The following is a 14,886-nucleotide window of genomic DNA, read 5'->3' on the forward strand; positions in this document are numbered from 1 at the left end:
TTTTTCGTCATGGAGAAAGAGAGAGAGAGAGAGAAAGAGAAAGAGAGTGGTGGATAAAAGCAGCTGCTCGTGAAAATACTAAATGCGACCCTCTCAACTCCGACAAAGAGGAATAGCGTCTCGCTATAATGAATCAATGAGCCCACGACAAGGGAAAGGAGCACGGTCCCATTACAATAAGCATCCGTGGTCAAATACCTTAAAAGCGAGGCTGATCCTGTTGACAGACGAGTGAACACGATCCTTCCAATCGTACACGCGAAAGGACACGTACGAGGAGCCTCTGAGCGTCAGTATAGTCGCGGCTGAAAAATGATGTTACATTTCAAACTCCATTAGACTCGTATTGGAATATCCGGACCCTTTTAGACGCGCATAAAAGCTCTATCTTTTTTTGTGACTAATACAATTTATATAGGATATTTATCGTTTTAATGTGTTGGGCTATTCCTTTGATAATAGCTGAGTTTCGAATTAAATCTGGGGAAAATTAACGATTAAGTACTTAACAATATAAATATCAATATAGGTATATCTTATAAGCGTTATACTATTATTTAGTATTAAGTAATATTTTAAAAATATTATTTAATATTAAAAAAGATGGTTATATGTCTACTACTGATAATATATGAATATATAAAAAGTAAATAATGTTATTTACTTCAATATTTCAAATTATCAAAAATATTATAACTTTTAAATGTAATAATTATAAAGTTTATGAATATTTTATGCATAATAATTCACATTAATTTTTGACCAAAAATAATTTTTGTAAAATATTTTTGTAATAAACCACGAATATTTTATAAAGTGGACATATATTATTAATACAAAGCTTCTAAAATATTAAAAAATATATTCTCCGAATATTATTTTAATATTATTTTAATTTTTAATAATATTTATATAATCTAGGAACATTGTAGCGCTTATAGGATACAGTGGTCGCCAAGAAAATAGAGCCATTGTATATATAAATTGATGCGTTTATATTAATTTATTTCTTTTATTCTAATGCAAGTAGCTACAAAATAAAATTTCATTTTACTCTCTTATGTTTGAAATAAATAATATAATATTAATAAATTTAGTACAAATTTAAAGTTTAGTTGATTTTTATTGATTGTTGTTTTTCTTTCTCAGTGGCTCTATTTTTGTAATGTTTTTGCCACTGTTTATTCTAGTAAAAGGTATTTGTGTATTAAATTTAATTACTTTACGTACTGTACACATCGCAACGTTCACCCTCGTAATTCGTGCCGAAACAATCACACGTCAGACTATTGTAGTGATTCACACATTGATCAGGAACGAAGCACAGGTTCTCTCGTGTCCTGCACCTAAATTGGGATCGAAAATTTGTGTCATCGAATTACTTTATATAGACGCTCCCTTCCTTCTTTTCTAAGAAAGAGACGTACTTATCGATACATCCTTCCTTAACGTTCTCGTGCTTTGTCGCGATTAGTGGTCGAATGGGCAGTAAATCGCTGGCGGATTTTCCGGAACTCAGAACCATATCCCTGATGCAGCCGACGAAAGATTCTATTATGTATTTCACTCCATGCAATCGTTCTTCAGAACTCAGCCCTGTGGAAACGAAATTAAAGCGATAAAGATGCAAAAAAAAAAAAATTCTCCGTGGGGAAAGAGATTTTTCATAAGAAGGCTCACCTCCGATAAGAACGACCGAGGCCAGTTCTTCGGACACACCGTAATTAACGATGCGCTCTAAAACTTTCAGAGTAGTTTCGGCTTGCTTATCATCGACTCTGGCGATTAACTTTGCCCCGTGTACATCTATTCTCACGAGAACGCTGTGCCACTCATCTCTGTTGAGCCCTTGGCCGACTATCAAACTGGTCGACTGTTTGCCGAATACATGAACAACTTTCAACTGACCCTTCTCTACTATTACATAAAGGGCGTAAGGGTCGAGGCTCTCCGGGCGATCTTTGACACTGTGATAAACTAGTAAACCGTGTGGAAGCTTGGTGCGAAACTTGAAGGATATCTCGCGACATAATCTGAATATGTTAAATAAAATGTATAAAAATATTGCTTTTTTTATATTACTAAAATCAATAATTTATACCGCTAAAATTTTTGATATTACTAAACTAATATATAAGATAAAAATTATGACATTTAGGATATTAAAATAATAAATGTATCAAATGCAATGTAAGATATTTTATTTCGCAAATTAAAAGATTTAATATTCAACAGATAATTCAAATTGTCATGCTTACCTCAATTGGAAGGTTTTGATGCCAGGGCCATCGAGCTGGATGAAAGTATTGCTTTGTGCGAACATAAACGTTTTCTCGTGACCAGATTCCATGAAAGTCAATTCCTTCGGCAAAAATATATCATAGAAGTAATTTTCTTGGTTTGCGTAAAACGACATGTATTTGTATAAATTCATAGTATCTCTACCTTTCCTCGTAGGTGCCTCGGTACCGGCGGTTTCGTCGGTTTCGGGGGTGTAAAGGTCGGTCGTGGTGTGCTAGTGGTTGTCGAGGGTGGAGTGCTCATTGTCGTGGTGCTCGTTGCGACAAATACGCTGCCCTTTGTTACAAGATAAGGCGGTAGCGTATCTAAAAATAATTAATAAAAATATAGGTATTTTTCCAATTTTTATTAAATATGATCTACAAAGATTTTTATATAAAATCTCTAATTTTATATTCTTCTATTTTAATTAACAAATAGATACGAGTATGTCAAATGATTTATTAAAAAATGATATATTCTTAAATATACTCTTTTTAAGTCTTCAATTTTTCAAATTTCTGATTATACACTCTTCTATTTTAATGAACAAACAGATATGTCAAATAAATTATTGAAAAAATTATATGTTCTTAAATATGTTCTTCTCAGGTTTTCAATTTTTAAAATTAGTTTTGACTATTTTGTTATGATACTATTTATTTTTTTAATGAAAATATTTATTTAATTATTCTTTTGGATTTTATACCTATATTTTTTCTATTACAACTGTTTAATAATTATTATATTGTACGATCTATTTTGAACTTTTAATAAATTTTGGGGAAAATATCTTACGATCGGCACCACCGATGCAATAATAGAGGCACTCCGCTTCCGAATTAAATCGATTTTCATTTCCCAAACACCCGCCGTAAGGAAAAGTTCGGCACTTTCCTTCGGCCTTGTTGAAAGTCCATTTGTGTACGTAGTGCTTGCAGGGTCCCGGTTCTGTCTTGACAAGACATCTGTCGGGCAGAATCCTTTTGGTTGTAGTAAATTCTTCCGTTTCTTCGATGATATCCGTTTTCGGCGAATCCGTCTGATTCGCCGGCATCTTTGCGATTACGTTGAGCAGGACAAGGATCCCGAGGATCCTTTTGTCGCGGTAGATCATCGTTCCTCATTCGCTGAAAGAGCAATTCAATTTCCTAAAAGATTTAATGAGATTTTCGCAAATATCAATATGGTAGATTCTTATTTTTTAATTTTGTTTGAAATGTGCTTTTAATAGCATACGTACTATTTTATATAGGCAGATAATAATTCTTATGATATTAATAAGTAATCGAATATAGATATTTAATTATTAGCGACACGTGCATATTTATTATCAATTCTCTAATTGTATTCTGTTAATGAATCACAAGCTACTCTCTAATTGCTATAACTCGATGATGAATCGGTCTAACTAGATTACAGTGTATTTCAAGAACATACGCTCTATAAACTTCTACAATATTCTTGGAATATTATACAAATATTATTAAAAATTAAAATAATATTAAAATAATGTTTCAAGAATATTATTCAATATTTTCAATATTTATATTATGGGAATATTGTATTATGGGAATATTATATGTTTGTTTTATCTAATATTCGTGATGTATTATTACAATATCCGTAAATTAATATGCATAAAATATTCATAAACTTTATAATTATTACATTTAAAAGCTATAATATTCTCGATAATTTAAAATATCAAAATAAATAATACTATTTACTTTTCATACAACATTCATATAATATTATCAGGAGTGGACATATAACTACTTTTTATTAATATTTATATTAATTAATATTTCAAAAATATGATTTAATATTAAATAATACTGTAGTGCTTCTATAAACCCTATGGCGGTTCAATCATATTTTTATGTATTTGATACACAGTGATACATACACAGAGAAAAAATCTTCTAAATTTTAATAAATATTTATTCGAATAGTACTAATACAATATTTCCTTGCGGTACACAAATATTTACTCATTACTCTATAAGAAAAAATTATACTTAAATTAGTGTTGAACTCATTAAATATATATTTACATTTTGTAAATATTTAATTACTACAATTCAAATACATATTTATTAAAATTTAGTAATTTTTCTCTCAGTGTAGCGATAAGGAAAAAAAAGTTTCGATTGCAGCTTATTTGATACGCAAAATTCCAAATAATGCAAAATTTCATAGATCAAACCAATTAATTCTATTCTACGCGAATTCTGAATTATTGTTCGAGAGCGCATCCCCTTGCGGAAGTCAAAATACAGGAAACCTTTCGTCGTGTTTATGCCGGATCGTTTCCTCGCTTGAAGCAAGCGATGCAATCGATTGAGTCGGGAGCGGCACAGACCGATTAGGATCAAGCCTGACGCGTTTTCATGCTCGAGAGCTGTTCGCTCACCTCGCGCGCTTAAGAGCGCTTTTACGATTCAGGCCACGTGGACACCCACGCTACCTTCCATAAAGCGCTTGAAACCCGCTCGTCCTTCCGGTGCGTCTCGTTTAAGACTACCACCTCTACACGGGCCTGGCAGATGCAATTTTACGATTGCAGTTGCCGCTTTCAAATTTACGACTTCCCCTCGCGTCGCGACGACGCAGGTATTGAACTGAGGGGGCTCCGTATGAATGATGCAACGAGTACCATTACATCCGACGCGACCGGTTAAGCCGCCGCTACCGTTTCGATACGATCTTTCATTTTTCTTCTCCACGAAAAGTATCTTCCATTTACATCTAACCGAACGGGAGCCCCGGTAGGAGTCAGAGTGCATCGGTGCGCCACGAATCCGGACCCTCGTATGCAACGCGATACGTCGCCCGTCGAACCGATGTGTCTTTGATAACGAAGCGTATCAGCGTACGCGAGACGAAATAAAGCGTTAACTTACGACACAACACGATGCGTAATTGACCGCGGACATCGCCCGTTTCCTCCAACATCATTGGTAGTGTATCGTAAACTCTTGCAATTATCTCTTTCACGGGGTCAATTGGGTTTACGAAAGAAAGATGACACGCGCGTCGCGCTCGTCCGGCATGGATAATAGCTCCGACCCGGCCCTTGGCGCTTCCGGTCGGATTTGCTTCTAATGCCCGACTCCTCGGGAACGCGTTATACGCGTTATACGCGTTATACGCGCGCACCTTGGTGAACGGCGAACGGCGAACGGCGAACGCTCTTCGTTTCTACGCGACGACGCCTTCGCTCGCGCACCGTTCCGACCGCCGCGAAATTGCCTCGTCGTCGCAATTTATCGAGTCAGTAAATAGCGCATCTCCGACTCCAACTTCGACGTCCGTCGGAGCGAAACGCATGCAATGACCTTGACGGGTAACGAGGACCATAGGAAAAGAGCCTCACGGTTACGCTGCACATGACGATTGCGAGATCAGGACGGAGACTTTTATTCGTCGTATCTTGATCGTGACATCCTCATTCGTAATCATCAATGCCGAGAGTTTCTCTCATTCTCTCTTTCTCTCACGGTGCCTCTCTATACGTTTCGCGCAACGCCCCAGTTAATTAGAAGTCCTATCGTACGTCATCTGAAATTTCACGCCGCGGTAGTAAGAATCTCGAGTGCTCATGACCACGAAGACATCGCGACAGCAGTTGATAGCATCTGAAACGGACGCTTTCCATCACGCGCAGTTCGCGCAGCGTCTTCTGCGGAACGTAAAAATACTCGAAAACTTCAATGTCCACGATTGATGCATAGCAATTTGTCGCATCGTATTTTTGTCTTTTTAAAGACGTACATGGTTTACGGAATGTGGTGTACAAAATATTTAAAAAGAATACGTATCTCATAACAAATCTTTTAAAAATTATAAATAATATCGGAGAAATGTTCAATTTTCGATCAATTTGATTTATTATTTGCTAGAGATAAATAAGAATTAATCAGTTTTTCTATTTATAATTTCAAACATTAAAGAGTACGTGATGTTTTTGCACTCTATACGATTTATAACACTTTTGTTAAGGAAAGGACAGCGACGATATTAACGGCTGTTCTTCATTTAGAATCTTTGAATACCTAGCGGGCGTTCGAAAAACGATTCTTAGAATAGACTTAGTAAAACTGAATTTCTCAATCTAATTTTATTCAGCCCATTTTTCTTTTCCATAGATCTTTTGAGAGGGTTAGATAAGATGTTAAGATAGTAAATTAGCCTGTGAGTTTCATCTATAGATACTACTTTGTTGTTAGAATCAATGTCACTATGGCGATCTTGTCTGTTTAAGCTATTAATATCATTATGCATATTGATCGTATTGACAAACGCATATGTGGACTTTGTGTATGATATTTGTTTGGCAATTTTTTTTCAATTGCCTAGCTCGTTATAGTGTTTAGTCGATTTGCTAAATTTGTTTAGCAATGGATATCATAAGTTAACTTTTATTTATAATCATCTTATTCTTTTTCAATTTCTACGGATATAATTAATCAAAAATTTTGAGATTTATTATTGTCTAATATTGAACCTAGCTAATCATTTCCATCTTTTTAGTTTACATAATGCATTGTACTAAAGAACAATGGACATGTAATGTACAAGAATTTTGAAACAATGAACACTTAAAAGTCATTAATAAGTAAACAAATTTGGATGAATAATTAAATAGTTATTATATTTATTTTAATCTTAAAGTATAAACGTAATAATTCTTCAATAACCCTAATTTTTTTCTATCGTTAATGACTTCTAAGTGTTGATTTTTTTTTTTATACAAACAAGTTCAAGTTTATTATTATTTTTAAAATTGATTATTATCTTTGAATTTTGAAATATTCGGGGAATGCACAATAAGAAAAGAGAAAACGTAATTAAAATCAGCATCAATTTAGCGCTGCTTAGCGCAACGGCTCTAAAATTTCGGAGGTTGCATAGAAAAAGAGAGTAAATACGTATCGCAAGTTTTGTTTTTTTCTAAGATGCGATTTCCCATCGAGATGACCTCGAAGCGTTATCGTCTCACGCCATTGGCGCGGGATGATCCCTGAACTCCAAGCGGTACCCGTTTATCCGAGCATTTTAAACTCTAGCGGGCTTTGCGCCGTGCGAACACACGAATCTGCGTACCTTCGTTCGCCGCGGTCCAGATGAGATCGCGGCTCTCGTACAGGCCGCGGGGCAGGATGTGACGTCAGAAGGCCCCCGCCGAGCTGAGCACCGTCCGACGGACGGCGGCTGCGAGTCAATTGTCTTCTTTCACACTGACACACTGGCCAAATCCCCGCGCATCGACACGGCTGGTCACAAGTATTCGCACGCACGCACACCGACGCACACACACACACACACACATACACACACACACACTCGAGGTCCGCGCCTCCTCCTCCTCTTCCACCTCCTCCGTCGCCTCCTCCACCACCTCCTCCTCTTTGTCCTCTTCCTCCTCCGAACTCCTGCTACTGCTGCTGCCGCTGCTGTTGCTTGTAGCAGCAAGTAGACACTAATTTATTAATGCCACTCCGACCACTATACTCTCCGTTACTCATCACGGTTTATTGACTTTCATTGCGATCTCTCGTCTCGCGCGCCACACTCTAGCGTTTCTTCGCTCTTTTCCTCCCCATACGACGACCACCAGCCTTCCGTCGACCAGCAACCACTCCGTTCCCTTTTCCCTTTTCGCGCCGGCGAGTCCCGCGGTTGTATGACCTCTCGTTCAGCCGTTAATCATCCACCAATCGATGTCGACCGTTCTTTTCCGCGAAACATTATTATTATTTTTTTTTTTTTCGTGTGCCTCGTTCCTTGAACTCTTTTCCCAAAGAGAGGACTTTCTACGGCGATCTTCTAATTGCCTGAAATCGAATCGATGCATTAGCAAAATGGAATAGCGATCGTTGTCACGATTTCTCAGCGTTTACTACCGATTACACCGGCAAGTAGAAATTTTATTACCAGGGTAGGTTTTTAGGTGAACCGTTCCAGGTGGGGTTCGATTCTTCCGATAACGGTAAATAGAGAAATTTTTTTACGGGTAGTTTTTACGATCGCCTTCCGGCGATAAGTATCGCAAGTAGTTTTCACAGGGTGGTCTCGGGGCAGCGCGTGCCTCCCGATGTGAGAAAGGGGTCGTTGAGTCGAATCGATAGGGTGTGTGTGTGTGTGTGTGTATTATGAGGCAAATAATAGCACACGGGTGTGCGTTTATAAACGACGCGTGACGGGCCGTGTACGCGGCGGGTAACGAGTTATTATTATCGATATCATCGTATTACAATTCCGTTTCTATTATCGATGGCGTCCCACCGTATTTCGAGAGTCACGAGACGATTCTCGTGTTTTCGTCCAGATGTGCGCTGGCAAAATCGAGGTCGACAGTCCCAATTTTTCATTCAGATCCACGGACAAAGTTCTAAAGATACGGGGAAAATTCGCCAGGGGAGACGTACGGATCATCTTCGTTGACGACCTATAACGTCGTCGTCCCGTTCTGCTTGAACCCTTGGTATTCGTGGCCTAGCGTGTTTATCGCGACCGCTCCTCTTTCTTTCTCCCTTTCTCTCTCAGGTTGTTGGAAGATCGATATATCGAGCAAAACCGGTGACTGGGTCATCATAACGTTCGCGTTTTTGGTTCAAAGTAATATTTTGTAAAAAGTATAATAAGCCTTCGAGTATGCTATCGGAAGAAAAACCCAGTAAGAATAACAGGATCGTTTTATGCATGTTTATTAAACGTAAGTATGTAATAAAACTGTCCGTGCCTCGTTTAACTCCTTGGCTACATTTGACGACTGAGAGGCTCGTCATGCACTTGTTTCTGTAAATCCGTATCCAAGGGATTAATAAACGTATGTAAAACGACCCGGTTCTTAGTGAAAATGTTAAATTTTATTGCTTTTCGATAAAAAAAAAAAGTTAACGAGGTTTGTACGTTCAGTTCGACGTTTTGATACAACTGGAATAAAAAATGTATGACGAAGAAAGCGACGACGATCACCTGTTAGATAATACATGCGCGTACAATGTGGTTAGGGCTTTATAAAGATAGAGAATGTTGATCTATAGACTCTCATTCGCGTTGAAAAGAATATACTTCTGGTTGTACTAGTCACGCACGTAATACAGCAAATGACTCATACCACGTGTCGAGCCTCGTCCCCGGGCTTTTATACGGTTCGGGAGAGACGTTGTCGCGGCATGCGACTCCTCTGTTTGGATAAAAATGACGATTTGCAGGAGGAAGTTGGCCGTGTAACTGCGGAATGGGCTACACGAAAATCGTGGAAGGAATTGATTATGAATGACGGCGAGGTTGATGACTCAGACGCGTGACTGGTTGCCGAAATGTCTTTAAACGCCTTTAAAACGCCTTTTCAATTTGAATAGTTATCTGATTATCTTTTACGGTTGTATGAAATTCATTGTACATACATATTTAAAATCGTTATAAAAATTAAATTGATATTTTTATAAACTCTATCGAGTTTCCTAATTTGTATCGCAAATTTTATTATAAAGAAATTAGTGTATGATATCAATGTAAGACAATAAGAATAAGTAAAAGGCTGATGAGAATACCGCGCGGCTATTTTTGCGCAAAGTGAATTAGCCAGTCATGGACAAAAAATTCCTTTATTCATTTCGATAATGTTCGGAAATGTAATTAAACGTTTCGACTCTCTTTGGAGTCACCATCAGCCCGAGGCAAATTTCAAATAATACGCATAAAAACAAAGGTCATAAGAATAAAGTTGCAAAAAGTTTGACGCATTTTGCAGCCAGCGTGAATTAAAACAACTTAGTAAAAGACTCTTCAAAGATGTCTCCAAAGAGAGCCGAAACGTCTAATTACATTTTCAAACATTATTGGAATGACTAAAGGAATTTTGGTCTACGACTGACTAATTCACTTTGCGCAAAAATAGCCTCGCGGTACTCTCATTATTTTATTAGCCTTTTATTTATTCTTATTGTGTTTATTTTTGAGAGTCTTTTATTAAAGTATTAATGTAAGATTGATAAGTGATAGTAGTACTAAAAACTAGTATTTGCTATGAACAAGAATATGTCAATTATAAAAATAAATTCAAGCTAGTTTTATTTTGGCGTTTTTATCTTTTTATTATGATTATTTATTGATTATTAAATATTTGATCGCTTTTAAAATAAATTATTAATGAAATAAATATTTGTTAATAGTTCCTTATAAATTTTCAATTACTTTAATTCGTAAATTCGATATTTTTGCAGCATGTTATAGAAAAAATTATAACAAATTAATTTGTTATTAATGAAAGGTTTGACAAGTAATAATATAGATGACTGAAACATCGAGCTATAATTTTGAACTTTGATTTGCATCCAAAATAATACCAAATGCAAAATGTAATAAAAAAATAGTTTAAGTGGTACGAATTTGGCAACTCTATCCTATAATATATTATTGGGATTAGCACAATGTTTTGTGTTACTAAACGTCAAAAAATTTTTTCCTATTTGAACGAAAACTTTATCCGTTTATTTTTTTATGTTTTTTGCGAATATTATTTCACGAATATCATGTTTTTGTCAAAATGATTTTAACAGACCATTATTAAAATTTAAATTTTTTAAATCGTATTACACCAAGTTAAAAAGAAAAAAAATCGATTACAAAACGTGTATTAAGTCGATATTGAATGTAACGTATTTAATCGACTTTTGATCGATATTTCGAACATGTTGGAAAAATACAGTTCACGTTTGACGGTTGTCTTCTGATATCATTAGTGAAGTACGTCGTTATCAGGGAAGCGTCATCACCTGTACGCTACGATCGACAAGAGTACTTAAAATTTATGCAAGGTAAATAAAGGCGAGCAGTTGAAACCAGATCCGCGATAATACGAAGAGCGCAACAATTAGCACCACAGGAAGAGCGTGAGCAGTAGTTTCGTTGGCATAAATGTTATAAAAAGTATAACATGTGAAGCGAGCTGATTTTTTTTCCAGCAAACTGCGAATATTCCGCGTTTCTATTGACCAATCTCTTCCACATTTTCCGTGAATTCCGATTTTTTTATGCAGAAAAATTAATTAAAACTTTTTAAAAGTTGCTTTAATTAAACTCTTATTTCAATTCATCTCAAACAAATCGCGTATAAAAATTGTATGCCTTCGAAATCGTTTTATTTTCATCAAATATACTTTGTGAGAATTTAAATTGTCAATCAAGAGGATTTAAATTGATCAAAAAAATAACGAAAACCGATAACGTTACCAATTTATCGTACAAAGACAAGAATGTCAACAGCGCCTTTCGTCGTTCAGCTTATTTTATGTTTGCCGTTTTTATACACTGATGATGATTTAATGCCTGTGTAATACTCTTAATAGGCTCATAATTAAATTGATAGCACTAATGTCTGGCTCGGCTCATAGTCCGTTTCTTGAACATTATATTTTTAATCTTATGAACCCTTGCTATATGTATATTAATTTTTAAATTATATTTCAATGCTGAATTCTAAGTGAATCGTAGAAGCTAATTGTCGCAATTTGACGCTTTGTTACAGATTCCTAGCAATTAAGAGCGTCTCTTATTAAGCTAAAAGATACGAGATTAATCCGAATGTGCCGGGAATATTTTTCCTCTTTACAACGTTGACATATACATGTACTTTCTTGTTGCGAACGAGAAACATGTGAGGAGTCATGCATTCTCGTAAAAAGAGCAAATATAGGTTAAATAAAGTTTCTGAATATAAGTTTAAAGTTACTTTTAAAGCGAAAAGAGAAAATAGAATATATAGAATGATCTGATGGTACACTTTGCATTTAAATTATTAATTACATTGTTTATTCTTACCGGTAATCTCGTCCTCTTGAAAGTATTAACTTGCTCCGAAACCACTCACTCGAAATTGTTTCGCAAAAATTCGCAATGTTCACAACAATCGAAGTCGCGCGTGACGACTGATTGAGAACTTGGGGGAAAATTCATAGAACCGCGGAAGACGACTTTGCCTCTTACAGTTCGACGAAAAGGGAGTTTCTCCGTTCAGTTCCTGCCTTCTGGAATAGGAAGAAGAAGAAGAAGAAGAAAAAGAAGCGGTCTCTCTCGCGGGGAAGATTTGTCTTCCGGTCGCGTTCCCGACAGCGAACGTGGACGGACTGAACGCGCCCCTCGATCCCCACGGGCGAGATAGAGGAGTCCCGGTCTTCTTTTTCAAAGGGGGGAAAGGCTCCCTCTTCCGTCGCGCTTCTTTCAGCCCTCCGTTACGCCGCTTCTTCGCCGCGTGCGGCTCCTCAAGTACGCGGCGCGACAGAATCGCGCTCACGACTGGCACATTAGCTTCACTCTCCCCGTACTCCGGCCGTGCTACCAGGCTTTTCCTCCACCCACGTACCCATGGCAGTTGCGTATCAATCGAGGGTACCGCGAACTCGTTCGACTCGCGTCTCTTCGTGGCACGTCGAGCTCCAACTTTGACACTTGTTGAAAAACTTGGTCGAAAGATTGGGGAAAGTTATTTTGAGTAAAAATTTTGTGAGAGGATTTCTTTGATAAAGTTACGAGGAAAAAGAATGTGAGAGGAGGAAAGAGAGAGGTGGAGTAATCAGTTTGTCAATATCTAGGAACTTGACTGTAGAAAATGCACTTTAGCAAAATTTTCATTGAATGAAACCAAATGAATTTGTAGAAAAAGAGAGAGAGAGAGAGAGATAGAGAGTGCGTCGATCTGCGAGAGCTGGTCACGCAAAGTATGTGTAAGTCGACGACTTTGGAGCGACCACACTGTCGAGAAATCAGAGTTAATTAACTTGCAGCGAGGAATCTCAGACTGGTGGAAGTCTCATGTATGTGCCGCGCCGTGAGAGACGTTAGAAGTGTAATAAATAAAACTGACAACGAGATAATAGACAAATTGGCCCTAAACACATCCGACTCGTTAGCGGAGTATCAGAAGGTCGGGTTTCGCCAGTGTGGAGGGAGGCGGTCACACTTTCCACCGTCTTGCTGCGGGAGAGACGCAACCGGTCAAATCTTTCGTGTAGAAAAGCGTTTCCGTTTAGAAAAAAGAAATATATATTTGTCCCTCCATTTTGCCATTTGTCGCACCGAATAATTCCTGATAACGGGAGTAAATACGGGAGGGTTGTCGACCTGTCATCTTCGTCGCGCTCAGCGTGTGATCGTTGCCAAGCGTATAATTCAGAGTAACCTTCTACGCTAGGACAAGCGAGATTTGAGATAGGTACAATTCCAAACCGGATAAATGTCTTTTATCCGAGAATTAGCTGCCGGCCACCTCGTCGCATTTTATTTTTCTCATTTCGCGTTCCTTCAAGAGAATGAAAGCTTAACCCCTGTTATAGAATAAGTTTGAAACAAATTGGAAGAATAATATTATAATAAAATACCGTATCTTTTTCTTTATTTAATATGTTAATTTCTAGTTTTGTCAGTTAAAAAGTTTAATGCAAGAATAAAATAAATCCTCATCTAACAAAGTTCATAATAAATCTAAAATAAATTTTATTAGTTAAGTTTTTCTTACAATGGACGTTGTCAGCTGCAAATTGACTTTTGTTTTAGTTTAGTTTGACACAAAAAAGTTTTAAAGATAAAAAAAGTAGTATAAATAGTTGTATAAATCCTTCCATTAGTCTTTATCTTACTTTCCTTTGTCATAAATTATATCTGTTAAGTAAACAAAGCAAATAAATAGTAATGTAATTTTCTTATTACGTTAGGAAGTCGTTTAATTACAATGTATTTTAAATAAGGAAATTAAAACGCAAACCTAATTGATAAAATTTTAACATGTTTGTGATAGATAAGTGTACTCCTTACAATGATTGTTATCGTGTAATTACTATGTAGCCGCTATCTACGCTTAAGAACGATTCTTCCATAGCCGTGCAGCCAATTCAAGCGTATCGTGTACCTATATATACCGAACTTCCTTGAAGCCAATTAGACGCAAACTGTTTGCGATTAAACGCATAACGTTCGTGCGTTTCCTCAATGCAAAACGAGTTTTCAAATTAACGATACTCAAAGTCGTTTTTTATAAACATTTCTTGACAATTATATATGCCAATATAATTACGCGTGTAGACTCGATGAGATATGATGATGAGATATAAGAAAAACACTTGAGAGATAAAAAGCGACAAAACTCTTGTCTCTAAGGTGTTCAGTATTTTTTTCAACAATTTTGAAATAGATTTTTCTTTAATAGAAACAAGCACGATTGTCCGTAATAAACAGTTAATAATCCAAGAAATTGTAAAAATTTTATAGATGCGAATAAATGGTAGCACATTAATTGTCTGAATTATTGTAATGCCCATAGTATTTTATTTTGAAATTCAGATCTTATAAGTACTACAAGCACTTTTTGTGTTAAAAATATTTTTGATTGAAATAATAGTTTGATAAGAAGGTAAACTGGTAGATCTGATATGTTCCTAAGGTCAAGGCGTAACCCATTATCACGCACGAAAGTACACAAGCTCTCCACGCGTACCGACCAACTGTACTACTTAACTTTGCATGCTTTCCTCAGAATTGTTATTCATGCATATGTTACATGCCTTCGTCACGCGTAGGTAATTTGACTACAGAATTATC

General features: G+C 36.6%; 1 protein-coding gene across 12 annotated transcripts in view; it reads right to left on the reverse strand.

The window, feature by feature from the left end:
* LOC105207981 overlaps nt 1-12,762 on the reverse strand; it is a 30,100-nt gene extending 17,338 nt beyond the window's left edge. For 3 of the 12 annotated variants that reach the window (XR_003268204.2, XM_026130220.2, XM_026130221.2), the window contains exons 1-8: nt 12,115-12,662; nt 7,390-8,120; nt 3,079-3,410; nt 2,446-2,606; nt 2,259-2,362; nt 1,428-2,033; nt 1,231-1,346; nt 199-305 (exon numbers count right to left, since the gene is read on the reverse strand). Coding sequence is in view for 11 of the 12 variants with exons in the window: in XM_026130220.2 (XP_025986005.1) it covers nt 199-305; nt 1,231-1,346; nt 1,428-2,033; nt 2,259-2,362; nt 2,446-2,606; nt 3,079-3,397 (1,413 nt within the window). In the remaining variant the exon portion in view is untranslated. Of the gene's footprint in view, nt 1-198; nt 306-1,230; nt 1,347-1,427; nt 2,034-2,258; nt 2,363-2,445; nt 2,607-3,078; nt 3,432-7,389; nt 8,121-12,114 lie in introns of those variants that run through there. The other 9 variants (XM_026130219.2, XM_039452547.1, XM_039452546.1 and 6 more) reach the window with 9 other exon arrangements.
* Nucleotides 12,763-14,886: the final 2,124 nt, after the last annotated feature.

Source organism: Solenopsis invicta, chromosome 8 (genome assembly GCF_016802725.1).
Source record: "Solenopsis invicta isolate M01_SB chromosome 8, UNIL_Sinv_3.0, whole genome shotgun sequence".
NCBI classification, from domain to species: domain Eukaryota; kingdom Metazoa; phylum Arthropoda; class Insecta; order Hymenoptera; family Formicidae; genus Solenopsis; species Solenopsis invicta.